General features: G+C 40.4%; 1 protein-coding gene across 1 annotated transcript in view; it reads left to right on the top strand.

Moving 5' to 3' along the window:
- Positions 1 to 19,386, top strand: part of LOC138326784 (amyloid beta precursor protein binding family B member 2-like) — a 99,848-nt gene that overhangs the window by 50,703 nt on the left and 29,759 nt on the right. Inside the window, exons 4-5 of the mRNA XM_069272787.1 lie at positions 8,169 to 8,220; positions 13,186 to 13,307. Of these exons, the coding sequence (XP_069128888.1) occupies positions 8,169 to 8,220; positions 13,186 to 13,307 (174 nt within the window). The remainder of the gene's footprint in view (positions 1 to 8,168; positions 8,221 to 13,185; positions 13,308 to 19,386) is intronic.

The following is a 19,386-nucleotide window of genomic DNA, read 5'->3' as shown; positions in this document are numbered from 1 at the left end:
TCAGGTTTCCCCCTGGGGAGGGGGTTAAGTTTACTATAGTTTATATAGTGAAAACACATTTTGGAGCATTACTTGGTCATTTATAATAGAAAATTAGTCAAATGTTGTCAGAATTATCCTTATGAAATTGCCATTGAATTATATTAACAAATTTTCCATGACTGACTCCCAGGGGCCTTAGGGGCGGGGCCAAAAAGGGTCAAATAGGCTAAAACTTCAAAACTCTTCTTCTAAAATTCTGGAATGGGTAGAATCAAATACTCTTCATACATGGAAAGGTCTTGAGGTCATTTACAAAAATTGTGAATTATATGACCCTGGGTCTCATGTTTCCCCTTGGGGAGGAGGTCAAGTTAACTATAGTTTATATAGGAAAAAACACATATATGAATGTTTTTTGCTTATTTTTCATAGGAATTTAGTAAAACTGGGTTAGAATGTTTATCCTGAGATAGCATTTTATCGTCATAACCGTATTGGTCCAGCTGACCTCCAGGGGCCTTAGGGGCGGGGCCAAAAAAGGGTCAAATAGGCTAAAATTTCAAAAACCTTCTTCTGAATTCACAGATTTGATGGAACCTGATACTCTTCATAGATTGGAAGGTCTTAAGGCCCTTTACAAAAATTGTGAATCTCATCGCCCTGGGATCTCAGATTTTCCCCTGGGTAGGGCATCAAATTTAGTATAGTTTATATAGGAAAAACACATTTATGAACATTATTTGCTTTGTTTTCAATTGGAAATTAGTCAAACTGGGTTAGAATTATTAGCCTGAAATAGAATTTAACACCCATATCCATATTTGTCCAGCCTCAGGCCGACCCCCAGGGGCCAGAGGGGCGGGGCCAAAAGGGGTCAAATAGGCTAAAACTTCAAAAATCTTATTCTGAATTCACACAGATTTGATGGAACCAAAAAATCTTCATAGATTAAAAAGTGAAATTTATGAAATGACTGACATTGACTGACTTCTTATTTGGTTTTGTTGTTTAACATTGGCAAAGCAAATTGGAATTTTAAGCATAAGCTTTGGTAACATAATACACTATCAAAATGAAAAACAAAAAATAAAAAATTCTAAAAGGTTCAACTTTAAAGTTTAATCTAATTCATAATTACTTTTTACAGATTTGAACCAACTTTGCAATGCTTTTCTGTAGTAGCACACAGGTGACCGTCAAGGCCTCTTGGGCCTCTTGTTTAAATATATCTACAAATCTGTCCTGTCAGCATGTATATATAGCAATACAATGTAAATGATAGTTTGATTTCTGCAAAACTCTCTTCAGTTCTTGGCCTTTGTCTTGAATTGGAGAACTAGAGTAATCAATCTTTCAAAAAAAACTAAAAAGAAACCACACTTAAACCCGGATTTTAATGTGTTTTATTTTAGAAGATCTTGGTAGTGATAGAATCCTGTGAGACGACCAATCCACATACCCCTACTTACCTACATCCAGTCATATTACTCTAACTCACATCTAAATTTCAAATCACCAAAAACCATGTTAAACTAAGCCTTTAATGACGGGGAGACCATTCTATAGACCGCGTCTCGTCTGGTCGCTGTCTTAGAACAGGGAAGCATGGGTACCATTAGTCTAGAAAAAACCATCTAAAACGCTAAGTGTGCATCATCAAATGACCGTTATAAGTAAGACACTGATCTATCCCAGTAATGTCTGCTACCATATATTTTAGGTGAGGATATAATGGTCGGCCAGTAAAAAATTTCATTACTTGACCACTGATGCTACTTTTGTGTTCAGTATGGTAATGAAGTGATTACATAATGATTCGACTCATGGTTGTAAGTTGATGAATAATTACTTTCCATGTTTTTATACATTACCATGTTCACATTAGATGGCCGCAGAGAAAATTAGCTTGTCAAAGGTCAAATAGACTAAAGTGTTTTAACAAGTTCTTGCTAGATATGGCATGAACCAACATGTACCAACACAGCACGGCACTAAACAACACTACAGCATGTAACAACACAGCACAGCACTAGACAACACTACAGCATGTACCAACACAGCACAGCACTAAACAACACTACAGCATGTACCCACACAGCACATCACTAAACAACACTACAACATGTACCAACACAGCACACCACTAAACAACACTACAACATGTACCAACACAGCACACCACTAAACAACACTACAACATGTACCAACACAGCACACCACTAGACAACACTACAGCATGTAACAACACAGCACAGCACTAAACAAAACTACAGCATGTACCAACACAATGCATAACAACACTAAACATGTACACACACAGCACATCACTAAACAACACTACAATAACACAGCACATCACTAAACAACACTACAACATGTACCAACACAGCACATCACTAACAACACTACAACATGTACCAACACAGCACACCACTAAACAACACTACAACATGTACCAACACAGCACACCACTAAACAACACTACAACATGTACCAACACAGCACACCACTAAACAACACTACAACATGTACCAACACAGCACACCACTAAACAACACTACAACATGTAATAACACAGCACATCACTAAACAACACTACAACATGTACCAACACAGCACATCACTAAACAACACTACAACATGTACCAACACAGCACATCACTAAACAACACTACAACATGTACCAACACAGCACACCACTAAACAACACTACAACATGTACCAACACAACACACCACTAAACACACTACAACATGTACCAACACAGCACACACCACTGTAAACAACACTACAACATTTAAAACACAGCACAACACTAAACAGAACAACATGTACAACACAGTAAAATACTAAACAATACTACAGCATGTAATAAAACAGCACACCACTAAACAACACTACAGCATGTACAACAACACAGCACACCACTAAACAACACTACAACATGTAATAACACAGCACAGCACTAAACAACACTACAGCATGTAATAACACAGCACAGCACTAAACAACACTACAACATGTACCAACACAGCACAACACTAAACAACACTACAACATTTACCAACACAGCACAACACTAAACAGAACAACATGTACCAACACAGCACAGCACTAACAACACTACAACATGTACCAACACAGCACAGCACTAAACAATACTACAGCATGTACCAACACAGCACAGCACTAAACTACACTACAGCATGTACCAACACAGCGAAGCACTAAACAACACTACAACATGTACCAACACAGCACAGCACTAAACTACACTACAGCATGTACCAACACAGCGAAGCACTAAAACAACACTACAACATGTACCAACACAGCACAGCACTTAACAACACTACAGCATGTACCAACACAGCATAGCACTAAACAATACTACAACATGTACCAACACAGCACACCACTAAACAACACTACAGCATGTAACAACACAGCACAGCACTAGACAACACTACAACATGTACCAACATAGCACAACACTAAACAACACTACAACATGTACCAACACAGCACACCACTAAACAACACTACAGCATGTAATAACACAGCGCAGCACTAAACAACACTACAACATGTACCAACACAGCACAGCACTAAACAACACTACAACATGTACCAACACAGCACAGCACTAAACTACACTACAGCATGTACCAACACAGCGAAGCACTAAACAACACTACAACATGTACCAACACAGCACAGCACTTAACAACACTACAGCATGTACCAACACAGCGCAGCACTAAACAACACTACAGCATGTAATAACACAGCGCAGCACTAAACAACACTACAGCATGTACCAACACAGCATAGCACTAAACAATACTACAGCATGTAATAACACAGCGCAGCACTAAACAACACTACAACATGTACCAACACAGCACAGCACTAAACAACACTACAACATGTACCAACACAACACACCACTAAACAACACTACAACATGTACCGACACAGCACAGCACTAAACAACACTACAACATGTACCAACACTAAAACAACACTACAGCATGTAACAACACAGCACAGCACTAAACAACACTACAGCATGTACCAACATAGCACAACACTAAACAACACTACAACATGTACCAACACAGCACAGCAATAAACAACACTACAACATGTACCAACACAGCACAGCACTAAACAACACTACAACATGTACCAACACAGCACAACACTAAACAACACTACAACATGTACCAACACAACACACCACTAAACAACACTACAACATGTACCAACACAACACACCACTAAACAACACTACAACATTTACCAACACAGCACAACACTAAACAGAACAACATGTACCAACACAGTACAATACTAAACAATACTACAGCATGTAATAAAACAGCACACCACTAAACAACACTACAGCATGTAACAACACAGCACACCACTAAACAATACTACAGCATGTAATAAAACAGCGCAGCACTAAACAACACTACAACATGTACCAACACAGCACAGCACTAAACAACACTACAACATGTACCAACACAGCACAACACTAAACAACACTACAACATTTACCAACACAGCACAACACTAAAACAGAACAACATGTACCAACACAGCACAGCACTAAACAACACTACAACATGTACCAACACAGCACAGCACTAAACAATACTACAACATGTACCAACACAGCACAGCACTAAACAACACTACAACATGTACCAACACAGCACAGCACTAAACAACACTACAACATGTACCAACACAGCACAGCACTAAACAACACTACAACATGTAACAACACAGCACAGCACTAAACAACACTACAACATGTACCAACACAGCAAAGCACTAAACAACACTACAACATGTACCAACACAGCGCAGCACTAAACAACACTACAACATGTACCAACACAGCACAGCACTTAACAACACTACAGCATGTACCAACACAGCACAGCACTAAACAACACTACAACATGTACCAACACAGCACAGCACTAAACAACACTACAACATGTACCAACACAGCACAGCACTTAACAACACTACAGCATGTACCAACACAGCGAAGCACTAAACAACACTACAACATGTACCAACACAGCACAGCACTAAACAACACTACAACATGTACCAACACAGCACAGCACTAAACAACACTACAACATGTACCAACACAGCACAGCACTAAACAACACTACAGCATGTACCAACACAGCACAGCACTAAACAACACTACAACATGTACCAACATAGCACAACACTAAACAACACTACAACATGTACCAACACAGCACACCACTAAACAACACTACAGCATGTAATAACACAGCGCAGCAGTAAACAACACTACAACATGTACCAACACAGCACAGCACTAAACAACACTACAACATGTACCAACACAGCACAGCACTAAACAACACTACAACATGTACCAACACAGCACACCACTAAACAACACTACAACATGTACCAACACAGCACAGCACTAAACAACACTACAACATGTACCAACACAGCACAGCACTAAACAACACTACAACATGTACCAACACAGCACAGCACTAAACAACACTACAACATGTACCAACACAGCACAATTAAACAACACTACAGCATGTAATAACACAGCGCAGCACTAAACAACACTACAACATGTACCAACACAGCACAGCACTAAAAACAACACTACAACATGTACCAACACAACACACCACTAAACAACACTACAACATGTACCAACACAGCACAGCACTAAACAACACTACAACATGTACCAACACTAAACAACACTACAGCATGTAACAACACAGCACAGCACTAAACAACACTACAGCATGTACCAACATAGCACAACACTAAACAACACTACAACATGTACCAACACAGCACAGCAATAAACAACACTACAACATGTACCAACACAGCACAGCACTAAACAACACTACAACATGTACCAACACAGCACAGCACTAAACAACACTACAACATGTACCAACACAGCACAATACTAAACAACACTACAACATGTAATAACACAGCGCAGCACTTAACAACACTACAGCATGTACCAACACAGTACAATACTAAACAACTACAGCATGTAAACACAAGCGCAGCACTAAACAACACTACACATGTACCAACACAGTACACAGCACTAAAATACACAGCAGCATGTACCAACAACACAGTACAACACTAAACAACACTACAACATGTACCAACACAGCGCAGCACTAAACAACACTACAGCATGTAATAACACAGCGCAGCACTAAACAACACTACAACATGTAACAACACAGCACAGCACTAAACAACACTACAACATGTACCAACACAGCACACCACTAAACAACACTACAACATGTACCAACACAGCACAGCAGCAATAAACAACACTACAACATGTACCAACACAGCATGTACAGCACTAAACAACACTACAACATGTACCAAACACTAAACAACACTACAGCATGTAATAACACAGCGCAGCACTAAACAACACTACAACATGTAACAACACAGCACAGCACTAAACAACACTACAACATGTACCAACACAGCACAGCAATAAACAACACTACAACATGTACCAACACAGCACAGCACTAAACAACACTACAGCATGTACCAACACAGCACACTGCTTAGCAACACTACAACATGTACCGACACAGCACAGCACTTAACAACACTACAGCATGTACCAACACAGCACAGCACTAAACAACACTACAACATGTACCAACACAGTACAATACTAAACAATACTACAGCATGTAATAACACAGCGCAGCACTAAACAACACTACAACATGTACCAACACAGCACAGCACTAAACAACACTACAACATGTACCAACACAGCACAGCACTAAACAACACTACAACATGTACCAACACAGCACAGCACTAAACAACACTACAGCATGTACCAACACAGCACAGCACTAAACAACACTACAACATGTACCAACACAGCACACTGCTTAGCAACACTACAACATGTACCAACACAGCACAGCACTAAACTACACTACAGCATGTACCAACACAGCACACTGCTTAACAACACTACAACATGTACCAACACAGCACAGCACTAAACAACACTACAACATGTACCAACACAGTACAATACTAAACAAAACTACAGCATGTAATAACACAGCACAGCACTAAACAACACTACAGCATGTACCAACACAGCACAGCACTAAACAACACTACAACATGTACCAACACAGCACAGCACTAAACAACACTACAACATGTACCAACACAGCACAGCACTAAACAACACTACAACATGTACCAACACAGCACAGCACTAAACAACACTACAACATGTACCAACACAGCACAGCACTAAACAACACTACAGCATGTACCAACACAGCACAGCACTAAACAACACTACAACATGTACCAACACAGCACACTGCTTAGCAACACTACAACATGTACCAACACAGCACAGCACTAAACTACACTACAGCATGTACCAACACAGCACACTGCTTAACAACACTACAACATGTACCAACACAGCACAGCACTAAACAACACTACAACATGTACCAACACAGTACAATACTAAACAATACTACAGCATGTAATAACACAGCGCAGCACTAAACAACACTACAACATGTACCAACACAGCACAGCACTAAACAACACTACAACATGTACCAACACAGCACAGCACTAAACTACACTACAGCATGTACCAACACAGCACAGCACTAAACAACACTACAACATGTACCAACACAGCACAGCACTAAACAACACTACAACATGTACCAACACAGCACAGCACTAAACTACACTACAGCATGTACCAACACAGCACAGCACTAAACAACACTACAACATGTACCAACACAGCACAGCACTAAACAACACTACAACATGTACCAACACAGCACAGCACTAAACAACACTACAGCATGTGTTAAAACACCACAACAATACAGCATCTACCAAAAACACTACAGTATTCTTACATTCAAGAAAAAAATTACAATCATGTGTTTGATCCAAAACAGATGTCCTTATTAAGAAACCACTTTTGTACATTTGTATTGTGAATTGATTAGTTTGTAAAGTTGGCATTAATATGTTTCTGATGTCCATGTTAGAACAGATATTTTTGTGTTTGGCAGGAAAACGACAAGGACACAACAGTGTTACCTGCTGGCTGGGAGAAATGTGAAGGTGAGCGACTTGTCAGGATAAGGGCTTTACAGTCAGGGTATTTTGTACTGGACAGAGACATCTACTGACCAGTTCTCATCTTCTTAGGAATTCAAATATACTGTATATTCTACTCTATGTCTAGGAAGAAGTAACTCGACCTGTAAGTAAAGGAAGCAATCTATTCTGTAGCCAGGCCTGGTCCATACGCTTGTTGTTTTGCTGACTTCATTATTTGGTCCCAGATGTTTTCCCCAAGAGAATACAAAGTCACTCACATTGTCTCTTCATCTATCAATTCGTTTGAATTTCCTGTTGCTCTTCTTCCATCAGGAGTTGTTTATTGAAAACCTGACAACCAATGTGATCTAGCTGACGCCCATCAGCTCATCTCACAAATTGATTAAACATTTTGGACATTTTTGTTGGAGTTAAGACTGCCAATTGTTAACGTTATTAAATTTCAAATTTTTAGGTAATAAACACTCATTGTTTTAGAAGTAAACAAAGAGGTTTATTGTAAACATTGTTTTGTATGTAGAACCTTGATATTGGATGTATAGAGAGTCCTCTAATCACCTCCAGGGGCACCTACATAGTTCACAGCCAAATATGTGTGTCTAGCCAAGGACACCTACATAGTTTACAGCCAAATGTGTGTGTCTAGCCAAGGACACCTACATAGTTTACAGCCAAATATGTGTGTCTAGCCCAGGACACCTACATAGTTTACAGCCAAATATGTGTGTCTAGCCCAGGAGTGTCTAGCCCAGGAGACCTTCATACATAGTTTTACAGCCAAATATGTGTGCCTAGCCCAGGACACCTACATAGTTTACAGCCAAATATGTGTGTCTAGCCCAGCAAACCTACATAGTTTACAGCCAAATATGTGTGCCTAGCCCAGGACACCTACATAGTTCACAGCCAAATAGGTGTGTCTAGCCCAGGAGACCTACATGGTAATACAGACAAATATGTGTGTCTAGCCCAGGACACCTACATAGTTTACAGCCAAATATGTGTGTCTAGCCCAGGACACCTACATAATTCACAGCCAAATATGTGTGCCTAGCCCAGGACACCTACATAGTTCACAGCCTAATATGTGTGCGTAGCCCAGGACACCTTCATAGTTCACAGCCTAATATGTGTGTCTAACCCAGGACACCTTCATAGTTCACAGCCAAATATGTGTGTCTAGCCCAGACCACCTTCATAGTTTAGAGCCTAATATGTGTGCCTAGCCCAGGACACCTTCATAGTTCACAGCCAAATATGTGTGTCTAGCCCAGGACACCTTCATAGTTCACAGCCTAATATGTGTGTCTAGCCCAGAACCTTCATAGTTTAGAGCCTAATATGTGTGCCTAGCCAGGACACCTTCATAGTTCACAGCCAAATATGTGTGTCTAGCCCAGGACACCTTCATAGTTCACAGCCTAATATGTGTGTCTAGCCCAGGACACCTTCATAGTTTACAGCCTAATATGTGTGTGCCTAGCCCAGGACACCTTCATAGTTCACAGCCAAATATGTGTGTCTAGCCCAGGACACCTTCATAGTTCACAGCCAAATATGTGTGCCTAGCCCAGGACACCTTCATAGTTCACAGCCAAATATGTGTGTCTAGCCCAGGATTCATAGTTTACAGCCTAATATGTGTGCCTAGCCCAGGACACCTTCATAGTTCACAGCCAAATATGTGTGCCTAGCCCAGGACACCTACATAGTTTACAGCCAAATATGTGTGTCTAGCCCAGGACACCTTCATAGTTTACAGCCTAATATGTGTGCCTAGCCCAGGACACCTTCATAGTTCACAGCCAAATATGTGTGTCTAGCCCAGGACACCTTCATAGTTTACAGCCTAATATGTGTGCCTAGCCCAGGACACCTTCATAGTTCACAGCCAAATATGTGTGTCTAGCCCAGGACACCTTCATAGTTTACAGCCTAATATGTGTGCCTAGCCCAGGACACCTTCATAGTTCACAGCCAAATATGTGTGTCTAGCCCAGAACACCTACATAGTTTACAGCCAAATATGTGTGTCTAGCCCAGGACACCTACATAGTTTACTGCCAAATATGTGTGCCTAGTCTATATTCTCCTGTTAATTTTTCAATATTTTATTAAAGATTACAGATCTTCATTTTTTGTCAGTTTTATACATTCTGTGCCATCAATAATGATTCAATTATGTTTGTTTGTAAAACATTACAGAGTTGTCTAACCTGGCATTGATATGTCTGCATGGTAACATTGTCTAACCTACAGAAATGATAGCACGCTCCACACACCCTCCATACAATGAATTATTGACCTGGTTAAATGGCTTCTCTGCATATCCTCAAAAGACTGTTTCATCAGATAGAATCTCTTTAAGGAACATCTCTGCATAATTCATAAAAAAACAAACCTCAATTTTATATGATGTAATTTTTCCTTGAATTTTTATTGATACTATCAGTATCATATTCATGTAAATGTTCATTGATCAGATTCGAGAGAAAAGTTTGGAAAATAATGTAGTATGTATTGATATATAAGACAAAGGTTCAGAGAAATAGGACTGAGTTCAAAGTCATCAAAGAAAGATTGTCATATAAGGGAGAAAATGGAATTGTTGAGGATAAAACTGGTCCTGATACGTTTTTCTGATTAGGATAAGTGATTATTACACAAAAAAGGTCTACATAGATGTACTTTAGGAACAGATTCCATTAGTCCCCAGTGGGTTATTATATAGCTGTGCTGTAGGATTTAAACAGTCTTGGAGAGAAACCTCTATGTAAAAACTCGCTGTTCATGTCAATATATCACAGTTGAATTAATTCCTTCTTAAAATCAGACCACTCACTATAAAAAGTCCTTTACACATTTGTTACTATCTTACATGAGTTACATCCCTTTACTGGTCAGATGAGGAGGCGTGGCTACACTAGTGTTAAACTGCAGAACTTCTAGGGAATCAAAATTTATTTTTACCAGCATTCTGAAATAGTAGGTGCTAATATGACCAGATAAAATGTTAAGTTGTAATGTATCTACTGATTAGTAATTAATAAAATCTGTTACCTGTAAGGGATCAAGATAAGTTGTAATGTATCTACTGATTAGTAATTAATAAAATCTGTTACCTGTAAGGGATCAAGTTATCTCAGTCACCTTGGTTGTGATTATGTTACAAAATTTTAGCCCTCGACTGAGATACCTGATCTAGATCACTTAAAGTCTTAGCCCTCGACTGAGATACCTGATCTAGATCACTTAAAGTCTTAGCCCTCGACTGAGATACCTGATCTAGATCACTTAAAGTCTTAGCCCTCGACTGAGATACCTGATCTAGATCACTTAAAGTCTTAGCCCTCGACTGAGATACCTGATCTAGATCACTTAAAGTCTTAGCCCTCGACTGAGATACCTGATCTAGATCACTTAAAGGTAATAGATTTTTTTTTCGCTCCTCAAATATGTAATAAAACTCATCTATATACAGTAAGCGTTCAGAGTGTAAAATCATCCCATCTTCGGCCTCCTGATTCAAAGCTGATTAACCATTTCATCTGCACTTTGAATTAAGTCATTCAGCGTAAAACTCTAGTTTGGCTATATATGTTAATCAATGGGTACATACTGTTTTTATAATTAAAAACAATAACCAAACAATTCATGGGAATGACTGAACGTACCTATTTCTAATAATAATGATTTTCTGAAGTATGTGATGTCACCGATTCAAGAGTATGACGTTGCATGCGCGAACTGGGTAAAATTCCGCCAAAAATCGCTTAAAGGTACCAGACAAATCGGACAAGATAGAAAAACTAGCACTGGGTATCATATGAGATTACCCTGTCCGAGGTACGAGAATAATTAGGTCTGTTTTATAACCAAGAGAATTAAAGTTTTTACCTGTTGTGTGTGGTCAAGAATTATGGCCCTTGACTGAACGAAAATTTTAAAGAGCAAATCTGAACTTTTAAGTAGAGACGTCACTTGATATATATAATTTATCCATGTAAAGAAGAGTATTAAACACAGATAATTAGTGTAACATTTAGGCTCCTCTTTCAATTAGTTTGATATTTTCCAATGAGATTGATAGCTTGATGTGAAATTTTCCAAATCTGATGTTTCCATAATGCTTTAGTCATGGTCAAAATAGCACATCAGTTAATGCTGTAACTATGGCTACCTGTGGTGGATCACGTGACAAGATCCATGTAATGGCTCCTTGTAAGAGGTTTTTATAATACCATGCATTAGAGCCAATATGGCCACCCCAGAATGTGTATAAGGACTCCCATTGTCCTTTATACTATTTGTAAATCTATAATACATATAAAATAAGAAGATGGTTGAAATGGAAATGTCTAGAGGCCTCCAGTCAGCAGCTGATTCTCGATTAAAGGGCAAATAAAGTCGTTCTCATTGAAACAAAAAACTGGTGTTAGTTGGCACTACTGCTGAATGTAAGCATTATTTTTGTATAAGTATTAGTTCTGGTTTATCAAATATTCAAGTTAGGTTTACATATTGATTGTGTTTTCCCTATGAAAATCTTCCTTGCTGTACTATGTATATAGTGGCAGTTCGAGCTCCATGGAATTGATACCAACTAAATACACCTATAGGAACGATTGATATGCTGATCAGACTTCAGAGGAAAGCTTCATCTATAGTTACTTTTCCAAAGTTTTTCCTTGGAAATTCTGGAACAAAAAATCTGTTACCAGGCATTCCTGTGAGTTTCTTGGACAGTGATAGCATCTTGTAGTATTTTCCAAGAAACATTACCCTGCCGTAAAGCTGATAATGGGCTGGTAATGGGAGGAAATGTTTCCATTGATGAATTCGTCACGAGTACACAGGCTATAGGTCTGTACTCCCCGCTCAGTCCTCAGGCGGGCCACCGACATTGAAATGCAATTAGCTTTTAGTGGTTCATATGTTTCACGTCACTTGTGTTTTGATTGACAGATGAAGACGGACCGTACTATTGGCACGTCAAGAGTGGAACCATCCAGAGGGAGCCACCGTCGCCAGCACCTCCGGAGACCAAACCGACGACTCTTAGATCGATATCTGTCAACAGTGATAGTGTGAGTATGTCAATATTTGTAAACGGTTCCGATGTGAAATTATTTTTATCCGTTTGGAAAAAAAAAAAAAAAAAAAGAAACAACAAAAAAAATTTCAATTTTTTTTTAAGGTTGCGTTATTCTTACATTATTGGTAGCTGATATTATATTCAGTTACACAGTCTATCTTACAGAACTTGAGGTAGTCTTCCCTCAGTGCACTCCAATGGTTTGCCCACCCCACTTCAGTTACACAGTCTATCTTACAGAACTTGAGGTAGTCTTCCCTCAGTGCACTCCAATGGTCTGTCCACCCCACTTCAATTACACTGTCTATCTTACAGAACTTTAGGTAGTCTTCCCTCAGTGCACTCCAATGGTCTGCCCACCCCACTTCAGTTACACAGTCTATCTTACAGAACTTTAGGTAGTCTTCCCTCAGTCCACTTCAGTGGTCTGCCCACCCCAATTCAGTTACACAGTCTATCTTACAGAACTTGAGGTAGTCTTCCCTCAGTGCACTCCAATGGTCTGCCCACCCCACTTCAGTTACACAGTCTATCTTACAGAACTTTAGGTAGTCTTCCCTCAGTCCACTTCAATGGTCTGCCCACCCCACTTCAGTTACACAGTCTATCTTACAGAACTTGAGGTAGTCTTCCCTCAGTGCACTCCAATGGTCTGCCCACCCCACTTCAGTTACACAGTCTATCTTACAGAACTTTAGGTAGTCTTCCCTCAGTCCACTCCAATGGTCTGCCCACCCCACTTCAGTTACACAGTCTATCTTACAGAACTTTAGGTAGTCTTCCCTCAGTCCACTCCAATGGTCTGCCCACCCCACTTCAGTTACACAGTCTATCTTACAGAACTTTAGGTAGTCTTCCCTCAGTCCACTCCAATGGTCTGCCCACCCCACTTCAGTTACACAGTCTATCTTACAGAACTTTAGGTAGTCTTCCCTCAGTCCACTCCAATGGTCTGCCCACCCCACTTCAATTACACTGTCTATCTTACAGAACTTTAGGTACCCTTCCCTCAGTCCACTCCAATGGTCTGTCCACCCCACTTCAGTTACATTGTCTATCTTACAGAACTTTAGGTAGTCTTCCTTCAGTCCACTTCAGTGGTCTGCCCACCCCCATTCAGTTACACAGTCTATCTTACAGAACTTTAGGTACTCTTCCCTCAGTCCACTCCAATGGTCTGCCCACCCCACTTCAGTTACACAGTCTATCTTACAGAACTTTAGGTAGTCTTCCCTCAGTCCACTTCAATGGTCTGTCCACCCCACTTCAGTTACACAGTTTATCTTACAGAACTTGAGGTAGTCTTCCCTCAGTGCACTCCAATGGTCTGCCCACCCCACTTCAGTTACACAGTCTATCTTACAGAACTTTAGGTAGTCTTCCCTCAGTCCACTCCAATGGTCTGCCCACCCCACTTCAGTTACACAGTCTATCTTACAGAACTTTAGGTAGTCTTCCCTCAGTCCACTCAAATGGTCTGCCCACCCCACTTCAGTTACACAGTCTATCTTACAGAACTTTAGGTACTCTTCCCTCAGTCCACTTCAATGGTCTGCCCACCCCACTTCAGTTACACAGTCTATCTTACAGAACTTTAGGTAGTCTTCCCTCAGTCCACTTCAATGGTCTGCCCACCCCACTTCAGTTACACAGTCTATCTTACAGAACTTTAGGTAGTCTTCCCTCAGTCCACTCCAATGGTCTGCCCACCCCACTTCAGTTACACTGTCTGTCTTACAGAACTTTAGGTACCCTTCCCTCAGTCCACTTCAATGGTCTGCCCACCCCACTTCAGTTACACAGTCTATCTTACAGAACTTTAGGTAGTCTTCCCTCAGTCCACTTCAATGGTCTGCCCACCCCACTTCAGTTACACAGTCTATCTTACAGAACTTTAGGTAGTCTTCCCTCAGTCCACTTCAATGGTCTGCCCACCCCACTTCAGTTACACTGTCTGTCTTACAGAACTTTAGGTAGTCTTCCCTCAGTCCACTTCCAATGGTCTGTCCACCCCACTTCAGTTACACTGTCTATCTTACAGAACTTTAGATACTCTTCCCTCAGTCCACTCCAATGGTCTGCCCACCCCACTTCAGTTACACTGTCTATCTTACAGAACTTTAGGTAGTCTTCCCTCAGTCCACTCCAATGGTCTGTCCACCCCACTTCAGTTACACAGTCTATCTTACAGAACTATAGGTAGTCTTCCCTCAGTCCACTCCAATGGTCTGCCCACCCCACTTCAGTTACACAGTCTATCTTACAGAACTTTAGGTAGTCTTCCCTCAGTCCACTCCAATGGTCTGCCCACCCCACTTCAGTTACACAGTCTATCTTACAGAACTTTAGGTAGTCTTCCCTCAGTCCACTCCAATGGTCTGCCCACCCCACTTCAGTTACACAGTCTATCTTACAGAACTTTAGGTACTCTTCCCTCAGTCCATTCCAATGGTCTGCCCACCCCACTTCAGTTACACAGTCTATCTTACAGAACTTTAGGTAGTCTTCCCTCAGTCCACTTCCAATGGTCTGCCCACCCCACTTCAGTTACACAGTCTATCTTACAGAACTTTAGGTAGTCTTCCCTCAGTCCACTCCAATGGTCTGCCCACCCCACTTCAGTTACACAGTCTATCTTACAGAACTTTAGGTAGTCTTCCCTCAGTCCACTCCAATGGTCTGCCCACCCCACTTCAGTTACACAGTCTATCTTACAGAACTTTAGGTACTCTTCCCTCAGTCCATTCCAATGGTCTGCCCACCCCACTTCAGTTACACAGTCTATCTTACAGAACTTTAGGTAGTCTTCCCTCAGTCCACTCCAATGGTCTGCCACCCCCACCCCACTTCAGTTACACAGTCTATCTTACAGAACTTTAGGTACCCTTCCCTCAGTCCACTCCAATGGTCTGCCCACCCCACTTCAGTTACACAGTCTATCTTACAGAACTTTAGGTAGTCTTCCCTCAGTCCACTCCAATGGTCTGCCCACCCCACTTCAGTTACACAGTCTATCTTACAGAACTTTAGGTACTCTTCCCTCAGTCCATTCCAATGGTCTGCCCACCCCACTTCAGTTACACTGTCTGTCTTACAGAACTTTAGGTAGTCTTCCCTCAGTCCACTCCAATGGTCTGCCCACCCCACTTCAGTTACACACAGACTATCTTACAGAACTTTAGGTACCCTTCCCTCAGTCCATTCCAATGGTCTGCCCGCCCCACTTCAGTTACACAGTCTATCTTACAGAACTTTAGGTAGTCTTCCCTCAGTGCACTCCAATGGTCTGCCCACCCCACTTCAGTTACACAGACTATCTTACAGAACTTTAGGTACCCTTCCCTCAGTCCATTCCAATGGTCTGCCCACCCCTTCAGTTCAGTTATCTTACAGAACTTTACAGTCCATCAATGGTCTGCACCCCACTTCAGTTACTTACTTACAGAACTTTAGGTACCCTTCCCTCAGTCCACTCCAATGGTCTGCCCACCCCACTTCAGTTACACAGTCTATCTTACAGAACTTTAGGTAGTCTTCCCTCAGTCCACTCCAATGGTCTGCCCACCCCACTTCAGTTACACAGTCTATCTTACAGAACTTTAGGTACCTTCCCTCAGTCCATTCCAATGGTCTGCCCACCCCACTTCAGTTACACAGTCTATCTTACAGAACTTTAGGTAGTCTTCCCTCAGTCCACTCCAATGGTCTGCCCACCCCACTTCAGTTACACAGTCTATCTTACAGAACTTTAGGTAGTCTTCCCTCAGTCCACTCCAATGGTCTGCCCACCCCACTTCAGTTACACAGTCTATCTTACAGAACTTTAGGTACCCTTCCCTCAGTCCACTCCAATGGTCTGCCCACCCCACTTCAGTTACACAGTCTATCTTACAGAACTTTAGGTACTCTTCCCCTCAGTCCACTCCAATGGTCTGCCCACCCCACTTCAGTTACACTGTCTATCTTACAGAACTTTAGATACTCTTCCCTCAGTCCACTCCAATGGTCTGCCCACCCCACTTCAGTTACACAGTCTATCTTACAGAACTTTAGATACTCTTCCCTCAGTCCACTCCAATGGTCTGCCCACCCCACTTCAGTTACACTGTCTGTCTTACAGAACTTTAGATACTCTTCCCTCAGTCCACTCCAATGGTCTGCCCACCCCACTTCAGTTACACTGTCTATCTTACAGAACTTTAGGTACCCTTCCCTCAGTCCACTCCAATGGTCTGCCCACCCCACTTCAATTACACTGTCTATCTTACAGAACTTTAGGTAGTCTTCCCTCAGTCTACTCCAATGGTCTGCCCACCCCACTTCAGTTACACTGTCTATTTTACAGAACTTTAGATACTCTTCCCTCAGTCCACTCCAATGGTCTCCACTTGCCCACTTCAGTTACACTGTCTATTTTACAGAACTTTAGATACTCTTCCCTCAGTCCACTTATCCCACTTTCAATGGTCATTTCTGCCCACCTGACCACTTCAATTTACATTTCTGTCTTCCAATGGTCTTACAGAACTTTAGTACTATTTCCCTCAGTCCATTCTAATGGTCTGCCCATTTCACCTCAATAATGTGACATTTCTGTACCATTTACAGTTTGTAGTGACATTTCCCTCAGTTCAATGACCAATTGAAAGTTTTGCAATGTCATGTTCAGTTACACTTTTTCCCTTGTCATATGTACATTTATCTTTGGAGATATCCCTTCCCTCAATAAGATCAGACTTTCCCTTGTCTGTTAATGTTTAAATTACACTGTCATTAATTGTGACAGAACTTATGTAAAAGTGACTTTAGATCTGTCCATGTGTAATGTGAGGAGATTGTCATTAGTTATGACAGTTCACATTGAATATTGCATTTCCTTTGTCATGTAATTCAACTACAGAACTTTAGAAATGATGTGTGAATTATCCAATATGTCATTTAATTTTTTCATAATTGACATGTCTTGAATTACAGAGTTTCCCAGTTGTCAAAATGTGACATTTCTGTTACCATGACAGTCTATATTTGTGACATTTCCCTTGATTCATGTGAGTGTATCCTTTTTTTTGTACAATGAGATATTCCTTGTCATGTAATGTGAAATTTAACTTATGATAATGTGACATTTGTTGTCTGTATTGAAATAATTTCACTTTGTCATGTAAAAAAATTATTAAAATCTTGGCTTGTTAATAAGGATTATCTAATATCGAATTAAAGATCCAGCATAAAATGATTTTGTGTATGTAAAATTTTCTTCCTTGTGTAATGTGACTTTCTCTTGTACCATTAACTGAATTTTCTTCATGACTGATAATTTGTCATAATGTTTACATGATTTTGACATTTCCCTTAGTCATTAATTTAACATTTCCCTTTTTTGACATTTCCTTGTACCCCAATGATAATCTCTTGTCATGTATTGACTTTTTGCATTATTGTTAAGTCAATGATTTTTACACCTTATGTTCATTGTAATGTACATGTTCCATCATTTCCCTTGTCATGTAATGTGACATTTCCCTTGTCATGTAATGTGACATTTCCCTTGTCATATAATGTGACATTTCCCTTGTCATGTAATGTGACATTTCCCTTGTCATGTAATGTGACATTTCCCTTGTCATAATAATGTGACATTTCCCTTGTCATTTCCCTTGTAAAGTGACATAATGTGACATTTCCCTTGTCATGTAATGTGACATTTCCCTTGTCATGTAATGTGACATTTCCCTTGTCATGTAATGTGACATTTCCCTTGTCATGTAATGTGACATTTCCCTTGTCATGTAATGTGACATTTCCCTTGTCATGTAATGTGACATTTCCCTTGTCATGTAATGTGACATTTCCCTTGTCATGTAATGTGACATTTCCCTTGTCATGTAATGTGACATTTCCCTTGTCATGTAATGTGACATTTCCCTTGTCATGTAATGTGACATTTCCCTTGTTGTCATGTGTCATGTAATGTGACATTTCTCTTGTCATGTGATGTTTTTTAATTTGTTGTGCATGTCAACCTTTTCATGACCATTCCATTGATATTGTACATTATATTAGTAATTTGA

The sequence above is a fragment of the Argopecten irradians genome, chromosome 7, assembly GCF_041381155.1.
Source record: "Argopecten irradians isolate NY chromosome 7, Ai_NY, whole genome shotgun sequence".
Lineage (NCBI taxonomy): Eukaryota > Metazoa > Mollusca > Bivalvia > Pectinida > Pectinidae > Argopecten > Argopecten irradians.
The sequence above is the reverse complement of the archived record's forward strand: the minus strand, read 5'-3'. Positions and strand labels throughout refer to the sequence as shown.